Source organism: Daucus carota, chromosome 3 (genome assembly GCF_001625215.2).
Source record: "Daucus carota subsp. sativus chromosome 3, DH1 v3.0, whole genome shotgun sequence".
Lineage (NCBI taxonomy): Eukaryota > Viridiplantae > Streptophyta > Magnoliopsida > Apiales > Apiaceae > Daucus > Daucus carota.
Genome location: NC_030383.2, coordinates 48581039 through 48603871, shown reverse-complemented (window position 1 = coordinate 48603871; position 22833 = coordinate 48581039). Strand labels below are relative to the sequence as shown.

Here is a 22833-nt window from a genome sequence, read left to right as displayed (position 1 = left end):
CGAATTGAACAGGGGGTGGGAGCTCAGGCGGGGCGAATCAAGGGCCAATTTACACCTTCAAAGTAAGGAAAGCATTTCACATACAAGTTGAAGTATTTCTCGTTCTGTCTGGGCGCGAAGAAGCTTCTTCCGACTAGCCAGCGATGCTTTATCCATGACTTTCATCGCAAAATAAGACTTGGTTCCACTTAACTCCGCAAGGTAGACACTACCAAACCTCTTGAGCAATCTAAAGTGGCTCAAGCCCAAAGATCCATCTCTCACTCTGATCATTTGGATGGCCTCTTATCTTGAATCGTTTGTCTTATGTTTCCAGCGGTTTGGTCAAATACCATATTGGATTTGGGTTTTTCCTATACATAATTTCTACATTTTTTTTTTATCTACAACATGTATTAACGATTTTTAGCTAAAAATTTTACGGAGATACTCCCGAAATCGCTAACTAATATCATAAGATTAAAAAAGAATGAATAAACTCCTGGAAGATTTAATAATACCTATTTTGGAGTGAATCCTAGAAAACTCAAAACTATGGTAATATAAATCAAGGAGTCAATTTCCAAACAACAATCAAAACCAACTCCAAAATTATAATCTAAGTTACCATTTATAGCTCAACCTGCAGCTGCTATAAAAACTCTGCATGATCTCTCACAATTAGGTATCCAAACATTGACACAGCAACATGACCAATTCAAGAGCTCTCCTCCTCTTGCTTTTCATCGTCCTTGTCTCAAGTTCGAGTCGCTGCCACTGTACGTTACTTATTTTCTAAAACGATATTATAAACCAGCTTTAGTGAATAAATGTGTGCATACATATTGTAACTTTATTTTTAATTATATTGCATGTTTAGAGTTGTAACTAATATTGTATTTGTGTTGTTATGCATGCAGGTAAACGTGAAATCAAGGAGTCAGAGATTGAAACTAGTTTTACGAAGTCAAGAGCGGATCCACGAATTCTGAAAACAATTCAGGTTCATAGCTGTACACTAAATTCTCACGGAGGCAAGGATAAGTTTTGTTGCTGTGATGTGCGATGCTGGGATACCTTGGCAGAATGTATGAAAAAATGTCCATGTTAGAAATTAAATATTTACTACTAATATTATTTATGTACGGATACTGGATTCCATAATTACTTAATTTCTTTGGTTGAGCAGTTTCAGTTTAATATTATTGGTTAATTGGTTATTATTATGAATCGAGTGTTTGTTATTATTAGTATTGTTCCATGTTGTCTTTGAAATTTTTTGTTTGCAATTGATTTTAGTATATTAGAGTTCTTACCTAAAAATCTATTAGATATGTGACAAAAAAAAAAAAAAAAAATCTATTAGATATCTTAAAGATAAGATTTACGAGGAATAGGTAAAAAATTACAAATCCTCTGCAATCAAACCTTAATGTTGACAATATATCTTAAATTATTTTTTTTCAAGGAAAAATCAATATATCTTGAATTTCTACGCAAAATTCAAAGATAAATTTCATAATCAAAGAACAGTAGAGATAAAGTATTTTAGAAGATGAGGGAGACAAATCTATCTCAAAGAGGAGGGATCTGCATGAAAATATCAGATTGGGTTGGGGGTGAGGAGGGATCTGCATGAAAATATCAGATTGGGTTGGGGGGGGGGGGGGGGGGGGGGGGGGGGCTAGAGAATGTGCAAAGATCCCTTTTCTGCTCAGTATTATGAGGTCCGTGGTTCAGTGCTTGACTGAGGCATGTGTGCATTGGATATATAAATTTCAGGATAGTGCCTGACAAAAAGCCAAATGGCAAAACCATCCAAGTTGATCGAATCATATATATATATACAACCACGAACCACTGTGAATCAAGAGCATTGACAAGCCACACCTAAATCACACAAGCTTTCTGGAGTAGCCGAACAAGGCAAATCACGACAAAAAAACTGCCAACATATTACAGGGAAAAGGAAGATCTGAACAAAGAACTGTACACCCGTTTTTCAGCAAACTCAAGAAGTATTAGTAATAGATACATAAAAAAAAAAAAAAAAAGATTCTAGCCTGTTAATATCCGACTTGAAAAAGAATTTTAGTCAGCAACCAAAGAAACATCTAGATGTACATAACGAACAAACTAGTAAAGCTTTATTCTTGTTTGAATTTGGCTGCGGCAAATGGGGCACGTCTGGAGATCTTGTCCACATTCACAACATGTCTGCCAAAGAGAAGTTCAAATCTACATGTTAATATCCTGTCATAACAAGATAACTACAAAAGCAGCTTGAGTGAAATAGAACGGGAAATTACCTGATGCCCACAACCAAAAGCCATGTCCTTCGGGTTAGTTAAGCAGATTGGACAAACCTATGCAAGGACACAAACAATTAGGTCATGCATTCTAACCTCAACATGAAACTGTTACCAGCAAATATATGCTAAAATTTTGTCAATAACTAAACAGGCTGAAAAAATATGTTAAACTATGCTAAAACTGCAGAAATGATAAATTCTAACTAGATATTGCTTACCATATTATCAAACGTAGAGCTTGAAGCAGGAGGTGCATTGCCTACAGGACTTTTATATGCATCATATGGAGAACTACTATAAGCATCATAAGAAGGCACACTTGGCTTGGAACTAAATGAATGTGAAGCTTTTGAGCTGCTGAAGCTACTTGCAACAGATACAGGGGGAGGGAGTGGAACTCGAGTAGGCACATTTCCTCTTCGACTACTGTACTCCAAAGAAAAGAAAAAGTGAATATTACACCAATTAATCATGCCCAGAATATACCAACAATAAGAAAATCATATATACAAGACAAACACTGTGCTCATCTTGTCCAAGCTCGACACAAACTACTCTAAAATTTTCAATTCTGATTAACTTTCCGTATAGAGAACATGTACTAGAACAGACAAGCTAATTTCAAACTTCAAAACCAGTATCTATTATCTAAGTTTTTGTAAGTAGTGGATGGAATACATTAGTGACAGATTAATTATGTTACAGATTTAGAACAAGGGACATTTTACTTCCAAATATTCCAAAACTTAATCTAAGCCCTTATTTTTACATCCTAGTTTAGAATTTAAAAAATTTCCGAACAGTTTGCACTCTCCTAATCTCCAATCCCAAGAATGGTAGTCTTGAATCTCATTCTATAATGAAAATATCATCTTTCCGTTAATTTTTCAGAATGGATGGTATGGATAAAAGAGAGTAAGGCCTTGAAAGAAAATAAGGTAGTAAACACAGCTTTCAAGTGTTTCTCCAGTCTATGATGAAAGCGATGTCTTTGATTTCCAGTTAATTTTGCCATGCTTGTTTGCCTGCCTGTGCCCATTACTCACTCTCTGTGTGTTTACTAAGACATGGAAAGATAATTACTATAATATAAATAATCAATTACCCCAACATTTTGAGCTCTATGCTTGCTTTATATTGAGAAGGTATTTCCATCAAAGCTTTAAGAGCAAATTCAGTCTCTTTTCGGGAAGTTGAAAGCTTCTTGGACATGATTTCTGTAAAATTGACAAACTGAAAAAAAACCAAGAAAGAGTAATCTGTCAAACTCAAGAATCTCCACACCATAGTAATAAGTACACCTTTAAGAAAGGCACTTAGAAGGTCATGTAAGCATATAAGGTAACTAGAACCTACCTGAAAATTATCAAAAGCCCTTGCAGGGATATTATCATCAAACTCCTTCATCATGTCCCATGGTCCATCTCCCACTCCAACTAATACAATAGAGAGGGGAAGATTGCTGAAAAAGAAAATATTTTATTAATAGAACTAGCCATATGTTTTTTATTGTTAGAGAAACTACTATGTAACAACCAATCACCTTGCTCTGACAATTGCATCAACAGTTTTCTGCTCCTGTGGACTCAACTGCCCTCCTTCAGTATCCACACTTCTAGTTACCTGCAGTGACATGGCTGATGTAACAATAATAATTTGAAAGACAATACGTAGAATGCTACTTGTCAGAATGCTACTAGTCATTGATATACAGATATCGCGATGACAAGGATAAATATATATATGTAACAACTAGTTGACAACTACGTCTCTCTGCTTTAACTAAGTTCTTGATGCACCACCCTCTCTTCGTCTTCCGGTGTTTCATAAAAAGAGAGAAAGATAAATGCTCTTATTTCTAGGACCGAGTATAATATGTCGCCAAGAATCTGTTGAGTACTAAAATTCAAAATTTTCAAACAGCCATAAAATTGGCTGCCAAATAAATTTCTCCATGGGGCACTCTGTCGTAAAGAAGGAGAATTCTTCGATGTAAGATGACAGTGTATCATATGCTGTGTTTTATAAGTAGAGTTTTCTGTCAGGGAAAATTTTCGATTTACATAGCAAGATCTTGCAATCAAGGATTTCACATAATAACAAAAAAAAGGAAGGATACTCATAATTCATGTTTTAACTTTCTACTGATTTTACATTTCATGTGCATGCAACATTGCAAATATACCTGTCCATCAGCAATAATAACCAGAACATGATATTGACCACTGCTTTGCTCAACAATTGTCATAGCCATTTCAATAATGGGAGCAAATGATGTTGGTCCTGCAGAAAAGCAAAGATGGAGAAACAAGTGTAACAAAAGAGTGAACAAATTGAGTTTGCAGAACAGTAACAACTAATTGCTCAGTGGTAAGTAAATTTCAAACCTGCAAGCCGTAGATGAGGAACAATTTCCCTGTATCGGCTTAATACTTCCTCAAACCCATTACAATGTCTGTCATCTTCTGGATAAAAACTAAAAACATCTTGATCATGTGTAGAAGCTGTCAACAATATAAAGAACAAAAAATGATTATTTCTAAGATCCAATCCATATAATTTAAATAGGTCTAAATTCAAAAACTTTAGCTAGCAGATATATACCATCACCAAATCCATAACACGGAATCAAGTTGTCCTCATCAAAAGCTGCCAACGTTTTTCCAATAATGCTTATTGCTTGTTCATAGGGATTCAATCCATCCCCTATGTGATGTAAACTGCGCCTGTTGTATGATCTTGAACCTAGGTTTTAACAAAGTTAGCATCCTTGACCTGCCCTGTAAGACTTGATACTAACATATTTATAATGACAAGGTGAAGAACTAAACCTGTCCACTCATTGCTTTTAGTGAAATCTATACCAAGTATGAGATTAGAAGACTCCAGGCCAGCACGTGCAAGGGCCTCCGTAACCTACATAAATAACAATGACATACCTTATATCAATTTATATATATTTATTTATAGTAATACTTGCTAAAGCCTGAAGTTCGCACATAATATATAAAGCAGATTGATAGCCAGAAGAGTTAGATGGGTCAAATATTCATCTTTTGTGTGTGTGTGTGAGAGAGAGAGTGCGAACTTGCGACACATAATGCAGCTGAAATTAGCCAACGAAAATGGTTACCAAAAGAATTAAATTGATCAAATGTTATGTGTGTAAATACTCTCTCGACCCTAGTTCACTCATTTCCGCCAATAATAATAATAATAATAATCAAGGGCATGGGAAGACGGGTCTCTTCTTTCTTTAACATACATTTCCATCCAGACAAGGCTAACACTTGGGGTTCAATCTCTTTCCGGCCTTAAAATTTTCTGGCCTAATGCTTTGTAAGACAGCATAAGCAGTATTCAATTTTCACAAGGCTTGAAACTAATTAATATGAGAATGTGGGTGTACTTCACAAATTTTATTAACAGAAAAATTCCATGTTCCCCAGGACCATTTAATAAGAAGATATCATATACGTATACGTTCAGACACGCATACATGCAAGAAACGCTTATACTTTTCGATGTCTCTTTTCCAAACAATTGAAAAAATGGGATAACAAGGACGAACGGAATAAATTTAGGAAGAACAAACATGATATTAGTTGTTATTACAATTTCTCAACTTTATACTAGTATTTGAGTGTCTTGGGTTATAAATAAAATCCATGTACTAATTCTTTTGTATATCCGAACATGTCATTTGATCAAATCCAGAATTTCAAATGAAATTTATGTTCCCAAAGAGGCTATTGAATCCTTCATGGTCTATCTATATAAAGCAATGAAACGTAAATCTACCTCTTCTAATGAATCGTAGTTGTCAGCAATCCTTGAATATTTTCTGTCAAACTTTCTTTGTGGCTTATTGGCATGACCACTATGGACTTGCGGTGGAGGTGGCCGAGTACTAGCTTGCTGATTGTGTGCAGGATAAGGATATGCCACCTGAGGAGCATCATTCGGATCTTCTTGCAGATATGCTGGATACGAATACGCCGGCGGAGGAGGTGGAGCGTAATTTTGGTTGCTGTGAGGATACGACGATGACTGAAAGTAATCGTTTTGATTCCATGAACTTGACGAAGACTCCCTGTAGCTATCAGATTTCGAACTTGTTCCCCCCATCAAATATTAACTATCTACACAAATCTTAACAAGAAACAGAAACAAAAACACTTGTAAAGACCAAACCAATCTTCTTAACAGCACAGCTCAACCAACAGAAAAGAAAACTCAATAACACTAATCTCTGTCGACAACTGAAAAAAAGCTCAACCTAACCAAAAAATGAAGCAAATAGAGATTCAACCTTGTAATGAGTTGTGAATATAATAATATATATAGCCCGAGAAGTTGAATGGAAAACTACTAGTCTCTCAAATAAGGCGGTCCTAAAAGGATGACTATCAGAAAAAACTAACCATCTAAGCAGCTTCTTCTAAAGTACACCTCAAGAAATGTAAATACATCATATATCTGTTTCTTGCAAGCAAGACACCAAATTTGCAACATACACAATAGATAGAAGCATATCCACACACGCCATCATATATAAATATATATAATATATTATTGATAAACAAGATAAACTATGACCAAGATAAAAAAAACGTGAGGCAACTAAAATTAACAGCTACTGGTCAAAGGCCAAGCCTTTCTTTTATTAAACTTTATTAACACCTAAAATTGCCAAACTTTACATGTGAATCAAGAACAAGAGTCAGTAATTTTGATTGCATTGCTTAAAGATCCAAACTTTTAGTCCATTAATCAAAACCCATTATACCAAAATCAAAAAAACAAAAATTAATCAACAGAAAAGAAAAAAAAAATTAATATATACATACAAGTAGTTGTGTGTATGATTGAAATAATTGAGGAGAACAGGGGAAGTAGACAAACCTGTGCTGGAAAGAGAGATTCTACTTAGAAACTTAAAGATTCAAAGCCTGCAGAAGGCTAACAAATTCAAAGGGGGATCGAATCGATTAAACAAAAGGTTTATAAAAGATGTTAGAACCTTTGAATTATGAGTATCGAGTATGGAAGTATGGGCCCACCACATTTTCTTCAAACTATTATTAATTAGTATAATAATATTTTATTTAATAAATTTTAAAGGTAGTGGGTTTTTATTAATCGGCACCACTTGTGTATTTAAATAATTTTAGTGGAAATGGATTGAGGGATATACTTTGATTATTTTTTGTTTGATACGTAACAAACTCGGGTTACGTAGCCCACTCCTGCATTTGGGTTGTCTTTTCCGATCATATTAAGGTATTAAATTTCTTTTATTTACGTTAACTTGGTTTTTTTTTTTTGAAAGGCTCTGTCTGTCAGGAAAAAAATATCTAATACTAAATTAATTATTAATTATATATATATTTTTTGTGTATTCCATAAAACTTGATATTATAAATAAATTCGATTGAAATGATTATATCAAAAATGGTATAACACAATTCAAAAGTTATAGTTTCTATTTCAAAAAAAAAAAAAAATGGGTTTTATATCAAACTGGTCACTCATTACATCAAAATGTCTCACTTTACCCACTCATCTCATCGGGGACTCGTTTGAGCCACTGTAAACAAAATATATATCATTTTACCCACAATACTATTCATACATTTTTATTTAATCATTTATCAAAAATTAACCATTTGTTTTTTTGCTACAAAACCACCTCGAGTACCTTCATAATTGTCTCTAGTATTTATCAAAATAATTTGGAAATTAATAAAGCAACATAGCTATTTATTAAAAAAATATTTAGAAATAAATATATATATATATATTTATGTGATCACCCTAAGTATGTTGCCTTAGAAATTTCTAAATTATTTTGATATATAATAGAGACAATTATGAAGGTACTCAAGGTGGTTTTGTAGTAAAATACCAAACGGTTGATTTTTTATAAATGATTAAGTAAATAGGTATAAATAGGGATGTGAGTAAAATGATATATATTTGGTTTATAGTGGCTTAAACGAATCCCCGATGAGATGAGTGGGTAAAGTGAGATATTTTGACGTAATGGGTGGCCAGTTTGATATATAACCCTATCATTATAGTTTCTGTAAGATATATTATACTCCTTCCGTCCCCTTTTACATATCCATTTTGCTTTTCGAGAAAATTAAATTGACCAATTTTTGACTAAACATTACAAATTATCTACTCATTACTTCTAAAATCTGAAAGTTGCATATTGAAATAACTAAATATATTTTCTAATGTGTATCATTTTTATTATTTTTCTCAATGATCTGATACATGTAAAATTCAATCAAAATATAGTCAATTTGACTGGTCAAAAGTCAAAGAGGACGGAGGGAGTGATTACTGTATGTGATATGGGTTGAGAGTAGTAAAGCTATACGTTAGTCGTCCCGGGTCTCGGGTTCAATTCTCACCTATATCAAAAAATTTTGGGTATCTAACAGATTAGTTTGATAAAAAAAAATTACTATATGTGATTATGGGTTATTATAAGTTGGGGGTTTTGAAACGAATTTATAATTTAAAAATCAAATAGCAAGTTTATAAAAAAATAAATTGGGCCCAATTAAGCCCTGCCCAGTTAACCTGTATGCTTACTCCTGTTGCACTGTAGTTAGCCACGTCCCTTTTAATCATCCATTTCTACTTGCAATACTACGGTTCTCAGCGTGCTCAATCTCTGTCAAATGCGAGTTCCTCAACTCCATTTACTCGTATAACAAGTAGGTAACTGTTTTTTTTTTTTTTTTTTTGACAATGCAGGCTTATACGCTTTACAAATTTGTATATGTTCTAATAAATCTCGGGGTGAGCCAAAGTCGAACCCGGGTGTCCCGGGACAACAGAAGATAAGCCCACTACTTGGGATATCCAATCGTGCTCACTGTTCATTGTTCTCGTACAGAATAAACTAGTTGTGCAGCACTTGTGCATGAGTAACTAGATTTTTGCATCTAACCTTTACCAAAAGATTGAAAAATATGGTTAACTTTTACTCCTCCTGTACTTTTAGGAGTTTTGACCACATATTTCAAAATATCATTTTTACTTTTTTTTATAAATAAGAAGATATAACACGAATACTTTTATTCATAAAAAAACTAAAAATAATATTTTTAAATGCAATTAAATTTCTTAAAAATATGTGGAGCATAACATGCCCAACATTCCAAAATTCCACATATGATTTGGCCACACCTTGAAAACATGGATGCACTTAAATATGTTCTTGTCAAGGTGATTTTAGTTTTTGATGGTTTGTGTCTCAGCAAATTTATAACAGAAATATTTTCCCAGCCATCCAGCAAAAAAAGCAGCACTTGAAAGACCTTGGAATTCCCAAAATTACTAAAACTTCATATAATTCATATATTTGATATTTCTAACAAATGAACCGTACACAACAATGGATGGGTACAATCTCAGACACCCCCGCAACTTATCACCTTTCATAGACACGGGAATTGCACAATTACTGACCCCTCCTTCAGCTTTCAACTTACCCGTTCAGTTATCTTGTGATGTGGACTTAGTCTTGTTCTTCTTCTTCCTTGGCATACAGTTCTCTATATTACTTTCCACAGGCATTCGTTTTTCCCTGCAAAGTACATTCTCGATAATGTAAGATCTTTTCAATCATATACAGTACACAAAATGCTGTGACATGTGAAGCAAAAGAAAAAGGAAAATGAAAGTACTTCTTGGACAGCTCTTCCATATCACTTCCATTTTCTTCATCAGCACCATCTGATGGAAAACAAAAACAAAAAGTTAAAAATTTTGGGTTTTGATAATGTTTGTTTCCATTGCCTAAATGTTTAAGCTTTAGTTCCGATTCTTGCTTTCTTACTGTTTCATACCTCGAATATATCAAATTTCATCAAGCTTAAGAATTTCTTACTTTTTCATACCTCGAATATATAAATTTCATCAAGCTTAAGAAAAAAATTGTAACATGGAATTTTTTATAACTCTGTGGATCTGTACCTGTGCCGCTGGAATCATCTGTTTCAGGTCCTGAATCAGAACCATATCGCTGGCCACCATCATCAAAGTCCCAGCGGTCTCCAGAAGGAGGAATCCAGAAGTCCACTTCTTCTAAACTATCACCCTCGCCAGATGGATTCTTCACATCAGAAACGTTTGCATTCTCCTCAGTCTCTTCCATTTGTTTGCTCATATTCTTCTTTTTCTTTTTCTTCTTCTCCTTTTTCTTGTTCTTCTTCGTTGAACCATCTTCAGTTTTATTCGCATCTGTTTTTTCCTCACTAGGGCCTTCACCCGTTCCATTTGGTGCTTCCTTTTCAGCTTCTTTTTTCTCTATTTCAGAGATAAATAACAATTTGCTAAGTAAAACTGGGAACTTCAGTTTATGAACAAAACAACTGCCAAGCACCTGAAAGTTATGCTACACATCTATTATCAGTATAGAACTCTTAACTAGTGCAACAGGATAAGACAAACCTAACATGTTCAGAAACCGTTTCCCATTGATATGCTTCCATATATGCTCCTCAGACTTATTGACAGTAAGTCCTGTTAGCTTACACGTTAACTTCGAGCTACAATAACACCACAACCAAAAAAAACTCTCATGAACACACAAAAATCATACCAGAACCAAAAAAAAAAAAAAATCCCACCAAACATACCACGGTTTGCAAGAAACCATTCAAAGTTCAAACCATTCAATTCAACACTTTCTCCAATCATCCACAATAATAGTCCAGACTCAGAACAAATATGTAGCTCCCTTTTTCACACACTACAGATCAATATCATAATCCAATATTTCAATTCAATCCTAATGATCCAGTAAAACATCATTGAAACTCTACCCTCCCCCTTCCATTCCACAGACGTAACTAAGTTACACTTACAAAGAAATCATCTTTTATTTTCAATTAACTTATAAAGATTCAATCTTTCCCTTATATCTGTACATACACAAGCATAGAAACACTCACAACAATCAAACAAAATGACCCACGAGAAAATTTTAATCTTAATCCCAAATCAAAGAAAAAGAGGTTTTTTTTTTTTACCTAGACACAGGGTCTTGCTGAAACATATTCAAAGGGGGTTTATTACGTCTCAGAAAAGAGTCAATGAGACCCAATCGGCAGTGCTTGGTCTGAGCATAAGAGTCCTTGGCATGAGCAGGCAATTCATGCCCAGTTTCAACACACTTGAATCGACCATTCTCGAGTTTCTTGAACTTGGGTGCCCCTAATAAGTTCTCCCCTTCTTTCTCTACTAGCTCATTCTTGGCGTCATCATTGTTGTTACTCCCATTTTCTTGGGCTTTTTGCTTCTTCTTTCCCATCTCTTCTTCACTATCTCCCTCAGGTCAGTGCTTTTGTTATTAGGGCACACGCAGCGAAGAACCTAATCGGCTACTTGTACGGTGTCGTTTATACTTTATATCATCTAAGTTGTCTTTGTTTACAGAGCTTATTGCACTTTGTAACCCCACACTTTGGCCAATTAGCAAATCAGATCTCACACTTTGAAACGTGACACATTGTAATCCTAAGTTCATTTTGCTTTCGGTTTGTAACCCGGGCTCACTGATCCGTTAAAAATGAACGTTACCGTAAAGTGATTAGGGTTTAAGAGCTGCAATTTCAGTTTATAACCCCTATGACCCCAGTACTTGATGTAGTTGTTTTTTTGCATACAAAATCAATTGCAGTTTATAACAGTTAGCTTTTTTTCTAATTTCCCTAAAATTTGGAGTGAAATCTCACCATAGCTACAAGTAATCTCACGGTTCAAAGACAATATTAATTCATAAATATTATTTTTATGATAAAATTAAATATCATAATTTAGATCAAAATTAGTTTGAGCCGCTATCTTGTCAAACACAATACTAATAACAAAACATTATAATTTAGATATTAGTTTGAGTCGCCTTACTGTCAAACACAATACTAATAAAAATTATTCTAATTATGATGAAATTAAATATTATAATTGGATAAAAATTATTTTGAACCGTGGTCCCGTTTTAACAAGAAAATATATTATAACATGAATAAAAATTATTTTGACCACTTTCCCGTCTAACATAATACTAATAGAAAAATTATTATTATTTAGATAAAAATTAGTTTGGGCCGTCTCCCGTGCCCGTCAAACACAATGCTAATCAAGAATCATTTATGTTATCATAAAATCAATATATAATTCCTATTTTATATATCCTATTTTATTTATTAATTATATTTATTTTATGATTCCTATTTATTTGTTAAAAATTATTTATTCTTTTATGCTCTTGCTCTTATAGCTCCTTTCTCTATATGATTTTGTATGCAAAAAATGCAGCGGCATCAAGTACAGGGATCATAGGAGTCAACTGAAATTGCAGCTGTTAACTCCTGATCACTTCACGGTAACGTTGATTTTTAACGGATTAGTGGGCCGGTTTACAAACTGAAAACAAAATGAAACTTAGAGTTACAATGTGTCACGTTTCAAAGTGTAGGGTCTGATTTGCTAATTGGCCAAAATGTGGGGTTACAAAGTGCAATAAGCTCTTGTTTATATTCCCTTTCTTTTCCAAATTTTGAAGAATTCATTTGGGCCTCAAATAAGAGTACATTTTGGTAAATATTGGGGGTTGGTGGAGGCCGCTTAACGTTTATAACCTTTATCTAAAATATATTTGTTTCTTTAGTAATTGGGCTTGATAAAATTTGATCCAATAAGAATGAATATAATTTAATATTGCCTTAAGAATTTTTGTAGATAAGTATATCTATAGCAAATGATATATAATAATATCTTCGGAGACAAGTGATATATAAAAAATATTAATATATATACATAATAAATGTAATTTTGTTAATAATTTCATAGTCGGCTTAATATTAAGTTCAACAAATGAGATTTATTTATCAACATCTTTTTTTCTTTCATTTAAACTCATTTTAGAAAAAAATTTAATCATGTTAATACAAATATAACTTATCAAAAACAAAATTTTCGAATTTGAAATACAATTCATACTTCATTATCAATCCGCTCGAAGTCTTAAAATAAAGGACTACGGGATCGTGACAAAAAATACAAAAAAATCAATTATCGGCCTATATCTTTAAACATACAATATTATATCCACTCCCCGTCATCAAATATTAAAAAATATACCATAAATAAATTACACCATAAATAAATTTTTATCAAAATATGCAACTTGAGAAAGATCATGACCTGCATTATCATGTTATCACTGAATTCTGTTGGTGCGCAGGACCAGATGTAAGAAAACTCTGTGGATTCTCAGTATTCAACTTGTCTTCTTTTAGACATCATGTGAAAAGGGGATTATCCTTTCCCTTTCTTTTATTTCTTTTCAATTCACAACATATTTTAAAAAAACATTACATTAATAATTCGAACACAACGTGAAAACGACAACCAATGAGAAGATGATAAAAGAATTGCCTAGAGATAAGCAAGCACATACATCTTGCTTGAGATCTTTCCTCAGTGACAATACCTCGATTCAACTTAAATATCTCCAATGAAATGGTTGCTGACACCCCTTTTGCTCACTCTCTTGCTTGCTTCTTCTGGAGCTCAAGAAAGTAGCAGCAGAAGAAGAAGAGGACCCTCTGCTCTTAGCTCCAATGTTCCTGCTATTTACAACTTTGGTGACTCCAATTCTGATACAGGGGGCCTCTCTGCTGTGTTTCCTCCCACTGTGCCTCCGAATGGCGAGACGTTCTTTCATAATCCCTCCGGGAGAGCCTGCGATGGCCGCCTCATTATTGATTTTATTGGTAAAAGCTACTGCACTTTCTTATTCAGTTGATGTTATTTTGTTTTGTAATGTACTTGTTTTAGCGCAATTTTGTAATCTGAATGTGGAATGTAACTTATGATCTGTCGATTTTGTGGTTAATCCGAAGAATACACTAGTTTTCGTGTATAGATGATGTGGAGATCAAAAGCAATTTAACAGTTGTCGGTGGACCTGATTTGATTAGAAATAATGAAATGTTTATGTAATGCAGCTGAGCATCTGGGAATGCCGTATCTGAGTGCGTATTTGAATTCCATTAAGCCTAATTTTGAGCACGGTGCTAATTTTGCGACGAGAGGGGCAACCATTAGGCAACAGAATGAGGGATGGTTCCAAAATTATGTTAGTCCATTCTCTCTTGATATTCAGCTTACACAATTTGATGAGTTCAAGGCACAGACATCCTTTTTATATAAGCAAGGTCAGTTTCAATACTCAGATATTGTTCTTTTTTATCAAACGGTTGTTTATTTGTGAAATAGTTGAGATAAGTGAGTCGTTGTTTTCCTTTCCTTGTAAATTTTAGCCACAGAACAGACAGGGCGAGATGGCCTCCCCAAACCAGAGGAATTTTCCAAGGCTCTTTACATGTTTGATATTGGACAAAATGATCTTGATGCTGGTTTTAGAAAAATGAGTCATCCACAAATTTTAGCAGACATTCCGAACATTATCACACTTTTCGCTAATGCTGTTCAGGTATGTTCATTGCAATAGTCTGATTTTTGTTCTTTTTCAGTTCTTTATATGGATTTAAGGTGTTCTTTATAACAGCATTTGTATGGATCCGGGGCAAGAGCGTTTTGGATACACAACACAGGCCCCATTGGTTGCTTGCCTATGAAGACAGTCGATACAGAGCCAAATTTAAAACCCGCCCTTTTGGACGAACATGGATGCATCAAAAATCAGAATGATATAGCGAAAGAGTTCAACAAGCAGCTTAAAGACAGAGTTATTAAGCTAAGGGCAGAGCTCCCACAAGCAGCATTGACATATGTGGATATTTACACTGCGAAATATAAACTGATCAGCAATGCAAGACATCTAGGTAACTACAGTATATCTGATTCTCAAAACCATCATTTCTTATATCATAAACTTGAGAAACAATAACATTTAGGATACTGCATCCACTATAATCATTAATCCAAAAATAACTAACACTGATACTTTTGATTCAGGATTTGAAGATGCTTCAAACATCTGTTGTGGGTTCAGGGGAAATGGTACCAAAATCTGGTGCGGGTATAGTGGGAATGTAAATGGTAGGGAAATGCATGCCGGTTCTTGCCCAAACCCTTCCAAAGTAATTAGCTGGGACAGTGTACACTACACTGAATCTGCAAATCACTGGATTGCAAGTCTCATAATGAATGGTTCACTATCAGATCCTCCCATTTCAATTGCTCAAGCATTTCAATAACACAGGTCAATCAAACAACGAGTTTGTACATTATTATCTCAATATTCGATGTTGTAATGTTTGATCTTCGGTTGCTTCAATTGCTTATATAAAGCTTAAAAGCATAGTGAATGGTAAGTGGTAACAATCAAAATTTTAGCAACTTATCAATAACAAACTTAACTTTGACAAAATAGAATATAAACAGAGGGCTCGCCACAGACAAGAGAACACTGCATATTATAGGCATAGTAAAGCAGCTTGATGGATCATTTTTCTTGAGAAATGGAATAATGTGTGATGTAGGCAACTCATACTTTCTGGATATTTTCTTTTATTTTTACTCGTTCCATTCCGTTCAATCCTCCCCAACCATACGAAACATTAGTTGGCCACAATGTCAACATGCTGATACTGATACGTTGGGATAGTGGATAGCTGATAAGAACTATGCTTGGGACCGCCACAAACTAAGAAGTAAATTACAGAAGTCCTACTGTATTCTAAAGATAAGATGAATGATGAAACAAATGTGTTAACTCATGATTGATAATTTCAGATGATAGGCTACCAGAGGATTCCTGGATTTTTTATTTGTTTGATTTTACTTCCTCATACAAACTGAACATAGTATCTGTATGTCTCAATAGCAGAATTCCTTTTTCTCTTAATATTTTGTTGAAATATCCATAGCAGAATTCATACCATTCTTTCATACTTGCTCCTCTATGACATCACTCATCTGGGATCAATCCTCGGCCCTAACCAATATATCCCAGACTCATTAAACCCTACCAAAACTCCAAACATCTCCTAGGTAGCTCAAAAAACCTCAACTAAGACTCAACAGACCCCATCTAAATCCAAACAAGCACTAGGATGCTAATAAATCTAGACAGTGGTTTGTTCACTCCGTGCATGAAATTAGGAAGTGAATTTTAGGATTTGGTTGTTTAGCTTTTTCTATATAAGAAGTGATGATGCACTGAGCATTTTAAGGTGAAGAAATTAAAAACAGTTTGTTTTCTCTCTGGCATACTTGTGCTCTTTACACCAACAATCCTCGCACAGTACATTTCATGTGGACATTCACAAAATTGTACAGTTGAATGGGGATCACAAAAGAACCTGTATACAACTAACTAGCTAGAATCATACACATGTTTGCGCAGCAGAGCTCGTATGTTAAATGACTTCATTTATGCTTTATAAACTATTCATCCCTTTTGTCGTCCTTGCTGCTAAAGAATTTGGATATATTTTGCATTCCCTTTCTCCTCCTATCAATTGTGATGCTGGATCTTGACATATAAAAACCTGCTGCTGAGCCAGACCTTCTGTGCCTTAGTCGTCTGCCGGGTGTCGAAATAATATATCTGTTTCCACTTTTACTAGAAGATGCAACCTCAGATGGCGCCTGTTCCGCGTCTATACTCTGGTCATGTTTCCTGCCAAAATTGATTGCCTCTTCCTCTAGCATTCCGATTACTCTAATTTTTTGTTGAGTCGCTATGGTCTCCATTAATATTTCCTTCTCACTGGTCCTCAGAGCTTCTGTCCAAGCCTGAGCTGCTTCTACCTTTTTATCTGCAACTTTCTTGGCCTCAACGGCATGGCCTTTTAAGTACACATACTCAAATGTTGAGATGGTAATATTGGAGTTATGTTGAGATGTAGCTCTAGCTTTCACTGATATCCCAACCAGAGCTTTGAGAGTTTTAAGAGCTTTGGCTTCTGATAATTTAACAGCCCTGAGCTCTTCAATGGAAGCTTGTAGCTTTGCCTCATCCAAATCAATCATAGACTTTGTTCTTAATACTTCAGACTTAACCGTTGCAATCTCTTCAAGGTCAAGAGCCCTTTCTTTCTTTGAAGCCTCTGCCTCTTCCCTTAAATGTTTTAGAGTGCCAGCAAGACTTGACGACATAGAATTAGCTTTTTCTTCAGCAGCAGATAAAGCTTCAAGTTTTGATTTTGCTCTGAGCAACTTTGAATTGACACTTTGAATAGTTAATTCTGTTTTGTCCTCCATTTCCCTCAATCTAGCCTTTTCTTTTGCAAGCTGCTTGAGCTCTTCTCGAATAACATCCATAGAGGACATCAACTGAAAACCACCTTCATTGATGGCAGCTAATTCTTTGTTTGCTGCTTCTGATTCTTCTAATATTGTGTGTAAGAACAAAATAGAATCCTGTTTCCCCTGTTTCCTAAAAGAAACTTCTTGAAGCTTTGCATTCTCTGGTTTCGGTATATCCATTTCCTTGATAAGAGCTAGTTCACTCTTTAATCTGTTAACATCAGCAGTGGTGACAGCCAGTTCATTTTCAACTGCTTGCGCACTAGCAGCCTCTTCATTCAAGTTATTTAGTTTCTTCCTTATTTTTTCAAGTACAATCATGTACCTCTTAGCTTCCTCATTTCTCTCTGCTTCAATTGCTGTATATTCTCTAAGAGCCTCAACTCGTGCTACTGCAACTAATACATGCTCCTCGTTGAGTTCATCAATATTCGTCCTAATTTCTTCTACCAAGCTGGAATATGACAGAATCATGGAGCTCGATGCTTCTATTTCACTCTCCGCATTCATTTTCACTTGTGAGGCATAGTCCATTTTAAGTTTAAGATTGCTTAACTCCTGTTTTATGTTTTCCACTTCTCTAGTCACTTGTGCAAACTGACCGTCACCTGTTTTCTTGTGAAATGATCCCAAGCCATCTTTGAGTCTTTTTTCCTTGTCTAGTCTCTCAATTTTGGTTACCTTTGAATTTGATTCTTCGATTCTTGAACATAGATCTTTTACTGTCTTCCTTGCTTCTGACAGCTCCAATTCTGCATCGGCTTTAGATAATTCTGCAATTTGTATGCCCTCTTTCAGTTGATTCATATCTATTCTTGCAAAATGCAACTCCCCTTTGGTTGCAGATGGATCCTAACAACAAATCTAATTAAAAAAAATATTCAATTGTAGAAAAGCTAAGACTTGGACTAAACAAGTATGATTTTGAGCTATATGCAATATGAAATATGCAAATATTTTGCTGGCTAGTATACAAGGCAAATGATACCTCCAATAAACCGGGCGAAGAATGGCCTTGTGTTTGTGTTCCCCTCATTTTTTTATTGATCCGATATTATATTTACTGTGAGATTCTCCCGTTGTCCATTAGAAGCTGACCACCAGCTGCCACAAATTAAGTTCCTGAGGAAACACAAGTATACCAAAAGATGAATTTTCCCGGCAGGGAGGTTGAACAAGAAGATAAGAAATCATCAAATATATTATACCGTAAGCAGATAATGCTTTGGTGATTGGCTGTTATTGAAGGCACCCCCGGGTATCTGTCAGCAACTTCCTGGGGCCTGAGCCAATTAATATTGTGGTCCACCAACTAATATCTAAATGTCAAGATTATAACAATTTTTTAATACGGTCACTCCGCTTTTTAAATGCTTCTGTCCCGTGATTAAGGACATAAAAAGCGTTGAATATTTTGATAAATGTTATAATCATGACCGATGGATATTAATCCAACGACTCAAAAATAGTAGGTCAGTTAAAAAGTGCACGACACGTGATTGCCACTCTCTTCCTCTCTAATTTGGATAAAAATAAGGTATAGAGATAAAAGTGTCAATATCTTATTTGATTGTTTTGCATGGTCGTTTGGTTCAGAAAGGGTATGGGGTTGTAATGAGTAATCAGATTAAGATGATACGGGGTTAAGAGGATATGATTAATTTAGAATACTTTTGAGTGACTAATTATAATTAACTAGCACTGTAACCCATAGGAGCGTGCTTATATGTATGATGGATGTTGGTGTTACAACAATGTAGAGAACGGTAGCTTGTTGTTGTGTTATGTCCCGATCATTGTTGATGTAGTATGGTTTGAAGTGGGCTTTTAATTATTGATTAGTGCACTAATCTTGTAATGGGAGTAAGAAAAGGATGTGTTTTGAACAATGCAAGCCATTATTTGGAGCCGGGAAGAATAGGGATCCGGAAAATTGATATGCATGCACCATGTTAACAGAATATTTGTTATTGTTATGTATTTCGTGTATTTGATACATCCTCTTTGAGAATTTAAACAATAGTAATTTATCGATTGGATTTTTTTTTAGTATTTTCACTAAATGTTACAAATGACAAGCACATTGATGAATGTGTTCGACAAGGATGCATACTAAGAGCATCTCTAATGAGTTTTTAAATCACCCTTTAAAATATAATATAATATGTGGCTTTTAGTGAGTTAGACTTAAAAAAGATAATAAATCCAATGATCCTCTTTATAACTTGCTCCTTATTCTATTTTATTCATATAAATGATACGGAAAAATAAAAAGAGAGAAATATTGGAGGTAAAGTTGAATGGAAACTAATATTACATTCATAAATAAAAAGTTAAGAGCTACTAGATGTTTTTTAAAAAGAGGAGAGATGATGAACTTTTAAATTTTTAAAGAGCTTAGAGCAACTCCAACAATCACCTAAATTTTTCTCTGAAAATAATATAAAAAATCAACTCTTAACTATTAAGGAGTTAAAATTTCATATATACTCCAAGAGTCTTCCTCAAATTCACTCTCTATCTATTCTTTATTACTTAATGAGATACATGTAAACAAAATCATGCATGTATTTTGACGATAGGGAGAGGAGAGAGACTCTTAAAAATGAGGAGAATGAATGAGCTCTTAAGGATTTGAAGAAGACTTAGGAGGCTCTTGGAGCTTGGTTTTGAAAAAATTTCCTCAAACTTTAGCTTAAGAGCTTGAATAGAGAGATTGTTGGAGATGCTCTTATAGGAGTTCATTGGAGCTCTAATTCTTGTCTTACTCTTTAAATTTGAAGTTAAGAGCTTGTTTAAAGAGTCTCTTGGACAAAATCAACTGAAAGTACTAATGAGAAGAAATAATACATTGAGTAAGAGATCGAATGTCTTGCGAAAACACTTATGTCCGGGAGGTTTTAAGTATTTATTTCAGATTTTAATTGCAAGACTTTAGAAAATCTGTCACCATTGAGTAACTGAAAATGAATGATGTTATATATTGTTAATTGTTCTTTGGGAGTGCCAGAATTTAGAATATTTGTGCTGACATAATATAATAGCAATTGACCTAAAGATAACAGTTTATAACACTGTCCTGCAAGCATAGAGTTGGAGGATCTAAATAGATTTCACTATTTGTTAGCCAAAACTCCCCAATTGGCCGTGGCGGTGCCACATGAGGACACCTTTTAAAATAACAATTAGAGTATATTTTTGTGGGTCTGTATTATTAACGGGTGTTCCCAGCTGAACTATGTGATTAGGGTTATGGTGTCTCTTTATATATTTGGTCCTGGCAACTCTACAATTTGTTGAGAGAAAAAATTTAACAATTTCATACATATCACACAATTCCATTTATGATACTATAACAAAAATTGGACAGAAGAACAACCTTGCAATCGAATGAAACTCTAACCACTATGGTATCTATTTCAAATCATATTATTATATAAAAATATTTTCGAAATAAAAATATTTTTTTTACTAATTATAAAAAATAAACTTACAAATAAAAACTAAATTAAATTAAAAATATAGTTTGAAATAAAAAATATTATTTCAAAATAAAATACTATTTTATAGTTTATTAGAAAATAAATCTAATAAAAACTAAAGTTATAAATATTATTTGGAACAAAAAATACTACTTATATAGCTTATTATAAAATAAAATTATTTGAAATACTATTTACATCCTGTTGCAAGTCCTCATTTGGTTGATTTGAAGGCAGATGATGCTGTTATGGATGTGTTTTCTAACGGAATAAACACCCTCCATGCATAAATAAATAGGCACTCATCCAAATCTAAACTGAAGTAAACAAAAGACCAAAATCCAGTAAACAAACGAAACCCACATGATTGGAGCTTCTTCTGCATCTTTTTTATTTCAATAAACACTTCCTCTTGTTCTTTCGTCAACCGATCAAGCTCCTTCGCATCCTCCATTGTTCAGCTTACGGACATGATTCCCCTAGGACACACGCCTAGGGGTGGCAATATTGGACCCGACCCGACAACCCGACACGAATTCGACCCGCAAAATACGAATTCGGGTTGGGGTTTTTCGGGTTCGGGTCGAATTCGGGTTGACCCAAAATCAACCCAGAAAAAACGGGTCATTTTCGGGTTGAATTCGGGTTACCCGAAATTGACCCGAAATTATCCGAAAATTAATATATAATATAAATATTATATATATTTATATTATATATATTATTTTTATAAAATTTATTAGTTAAATTTAATATAAAATTATTTAATTTAATAAATATTAATTTATTTGAAAATATTTGTTATTTATTATTTAAATAATATTTTTATTAATCAATATTAATTTTCGGGTCGGGTTCGGGTTACCCGCGGGTAGTGCGGGTCGGGTTCGGGTTGGGTATTCTGACCCATTAAAATTTCGGGTCGGGTTCGGGTTGGGTAAATTTTTTGACCCGCGACTGTCAACCCGACCCGAACCCGACCCGAAACCCGAAATTGCCAGCCCTACACACGCCCAAGCAGCCACGATGTTTAATTAAGACCATATCCAAACCATGATATCAAAATACCGTAATTTTAACATTATTTTAGAAAATCATATCATTTACAGAATGCATTCCAATCCATTAAAACTGTAATCCATAGTCCTTCTATGACATGGAGGGGACAAATTTATTTAAAAACATTGTTGGAATTATGAAAGATATTAAATTTGATTTATTACAAAAAATATATTTTTGACAACAAATTTGGTCACTATCCATTTAGTGCAAATATCTATCTATTTAGTGTAAGTTTTATGTCATTTTAATATTGTATTGGAGTTTAATGTAATCTACAATACTGAGCCGGAGTTGCTCCAAGAGGAGCGTAACTAGGGCTGTAAATGAGTTGATACGCTCGATAATCGCTTGGTGTTCGGTTCGAAAAAAACTCGGTTTGAGATCGGTTCGATTCATAAACGAGTCGATCTTGAGCACAATTTTAAGATTCGTTTTATAAACGAGCTGAACTTGAGCACAGTAGAGTTCGACTCGATAGTTCGCGAACTAGTTCGAATTATGAGTTCGTGAACATGGTTCGTGAACTTGGCTCGTGAGCGTATTTCATGAACTTTGTTTATTAATGTCGAACTTTGTTTTTTTTGGATGAAAGATGTGGAAGTTTTATTAATGGATGATTTATTATGAATTTATGATTCTTTAGGTTATAAATTAATTTATTGTTAGAATTTAATTTATTTTTTTAATTA

General features: G+C 34.2%; 4 protein-coding genes across 10 annotated transcripts; 1 reads left to right on the top strand and 3 right to left on the bottom strand.

Annotated features, from left to right (window-relative positions):
* Positions 1-1910: 1910 nt before the first annotated feature.
* LOC108214931 (E3 ubiquitin-protein ligase RGLG2) lies at positions 1911-7346 on the bottom strand. Of its 4 annotated transcripts, none has more exons than XM_017387186.2 (12): positions 7197-7346; positions 6093-6443; positions 5123-5207; positions 4896-5036; positions 4679-4795; positions 4477-4574; positions 3835-3914; positions 3648-3753; positions 3397-3524; positions 2510-2717; positions 2289-2345; positions 1911-2196 (listed from the first exon to the last, which is right to left on the bottom strand). In XM_017387186.2, the coding sequence occupies exons 2-12, from the start codon at positions 6417-6419 to the stop codon at positions 2116-2118; spliced, it is 1428 nt and encodes a 475-aa protein (XP_017242675.1). In that variant the 5' UTR covers positions 6420-6443; positions 7197-7346; the 3' UTR covers positions 1911-2115. The 4 variants fall into 4 exon arrangements, with proteins under 4 accessions (XP_017242675.1, XP_017242676.1, XP_017242677.1 ...); XM_017387187.2 differs by having other exon boundaries at positions 6093-6433; positions 7197-7285; XM_017387188.2 differs by lacking the exon at positions 7197-7346 and adding an exon at positions 6716-6799.
* A 2260-nt stretch (positions 7347-9606) lies between these two features.
* On the bottom strand, positions 9607-11712 carry LOC108215099 (uncharacterized). Of its 2 annotated transcripts, XM_017387441.2 has the most exons (6): positions 11348-11487; positions 10955-11067; positions 10767-10864; positions 10290-10622; positions 10001-10049; positions 9607-9900 (listed from the first exon to the last, which is right to left on the bottom strand). In XM_017387441.2, the coding sequence occupies exons 2-6, from the start codon at positions 10972-10974 to the stop codon at positions 9810-9812; spliced, it is 591 nt and encodes a 196-aa protein (XP_017242930.1). In that variant the 5' UTR covers positions 10975-11067; positions 11348-11487; the 3' UTR covers positions 9607-9809. The 2 variants fall into 2 exon arrangements, with proteins under 2 accessions (XP_017242930.1, XP_017242929.1); XM_017387440.2 differs by lacking the exon at positions 10955-11067 and having other exon boundaries at positions 11348-11712.
* A 1844-nt stretch (positions 11713-13556) lies between these two features.
* LOC108215097 (GDSL esterase/lipase At5g14450) lies at positions 13557-15610 on the top strand. The gene is made up of 5 exons (XM_017387439.2): positions 13557-14095; positions 14330-14539; positions 14645-14817; positions 14893-15169; positions 15303-15610. The coding sequence occupies exons 1-5, from the start codon at positions 13837-13839 to the stop codon at positions 15542-15544; spliced, it is 1161 nt and encodes a 386-aa protein (XP_017242928.1). The 5' UTR covers positions 13557-13836; the 3' UTR covers positions 15545-15610.
* Positions 15611-16523: 913 nt separating this feature from the next.
* Positions 16524-18831, bottom strand: LOC108211044 (protein PLASTID MOVEMENT IMPAIRED 2). 3 transcript variants are annotated; one of them, XM_017382530.2, is made up of 2 exons: positions 18589-18831; positions 16524-18464 (listed from the first exon to the last, which is right to left on the bottom strand). In XM_017382530.2, exon 2 carries the CDS (start codon positions 18405-18407, stop codon positions 16737-16739), a length of 1671 nt encoding a protein of 556 aa, XP_017238019.1. In that variant the 5' UTR covers positions 18408-18464; positions 18589-18831; the 3' UTR covers positions 16524-16736. The 3 variants fall into 3 exon arrangements, with proteins under 3 accessions (XP_017238019.1, XP_017238017.1, XP_063945301.1); XM_017382528.2 differs by having other exon boundaries at positions 16524-18452; XM_064089231.1 differs by having other exon boundaries at positions 16524-18373.
* Between the last annotated feature and the right edge of the window lie 4002 nt (positions 18832-22833).

Coding starts and splice junctions, on each gene's coding strand:
- LOC108215099 (XM_017387440.2), bottom strand. CDS start 11,628: ATGGGAAAGAAGAAGCAAAAAGCCCAAGAAAATGGGAGTAACAACAAT. Junction 10,623..10,766: donor ACGGTTTCTGAACATGTTAG/GTTTGTCTTATC, acceptor TCTCTGAAATAG/AGAAAAAAGAAGCTGAAAAG. Junction 10,050..10,289: donor AGATGATTCCAGCGGCACAG/GTACAGATCCAC, acceptor GTTTTCCATCAG/ATGGTGCTGATGAAGAAAAT.
- LOC108211044 (XM_017382528.2), bottom strand. CDS start 18,636: ATGAGGGGAACACAAACACAAGGCCATTCTTCGCCCGGTTTATTGGAG. Junction 18,453..18,588: donor CTTCGCCCGGTTTATTGGAG/GTATCATTTGCC, acceptor ATTTGTTGTTAG/GATCCATCTGCAACCAAAGG.
- LOC108214931 (XM_017387186.2), bottom strand. CDS start 6,419: ATGGGGGGAACAAGTTCGAAATCTGATAGCTACAGGGAGTCTTCGTCA. Junction 5,208..6,092: donor ACTACGATTCATTAGAAGAG/GTAGATTTACGT, acceptor TTATTTATGTAG/GTTACGGAGGCCCTTGCACG. Junction 3,525..3,647: donor GGGCTTTTGATAATTTTCAG/GTAGGTTCTAGT, acceptor GTTTTTTTTCAG/TTTGTCAATTTTACAGAAAT.
- LOC108215097 (XM_017387439.2), top strand. CDS start 13,837: ATGAAATGGTTGCTGACACCCCTTTTGCTCACTCTCTTGCTTGCTTCT. Junction 14,540..14,644: donor ATCCTTTTTATATAAGCAAG/GTCAGTTTCAAT, acceptor TGTAAATTTTAG/CCACAGAACAGACAGGGCGA. Junction 14,818..14,892: donor TTTTCGCTAATGCTGTTCAG/GTATGTTCATTG, acceptor TCTTTATAACAG/CATTTGTATGGATCCGGGGC.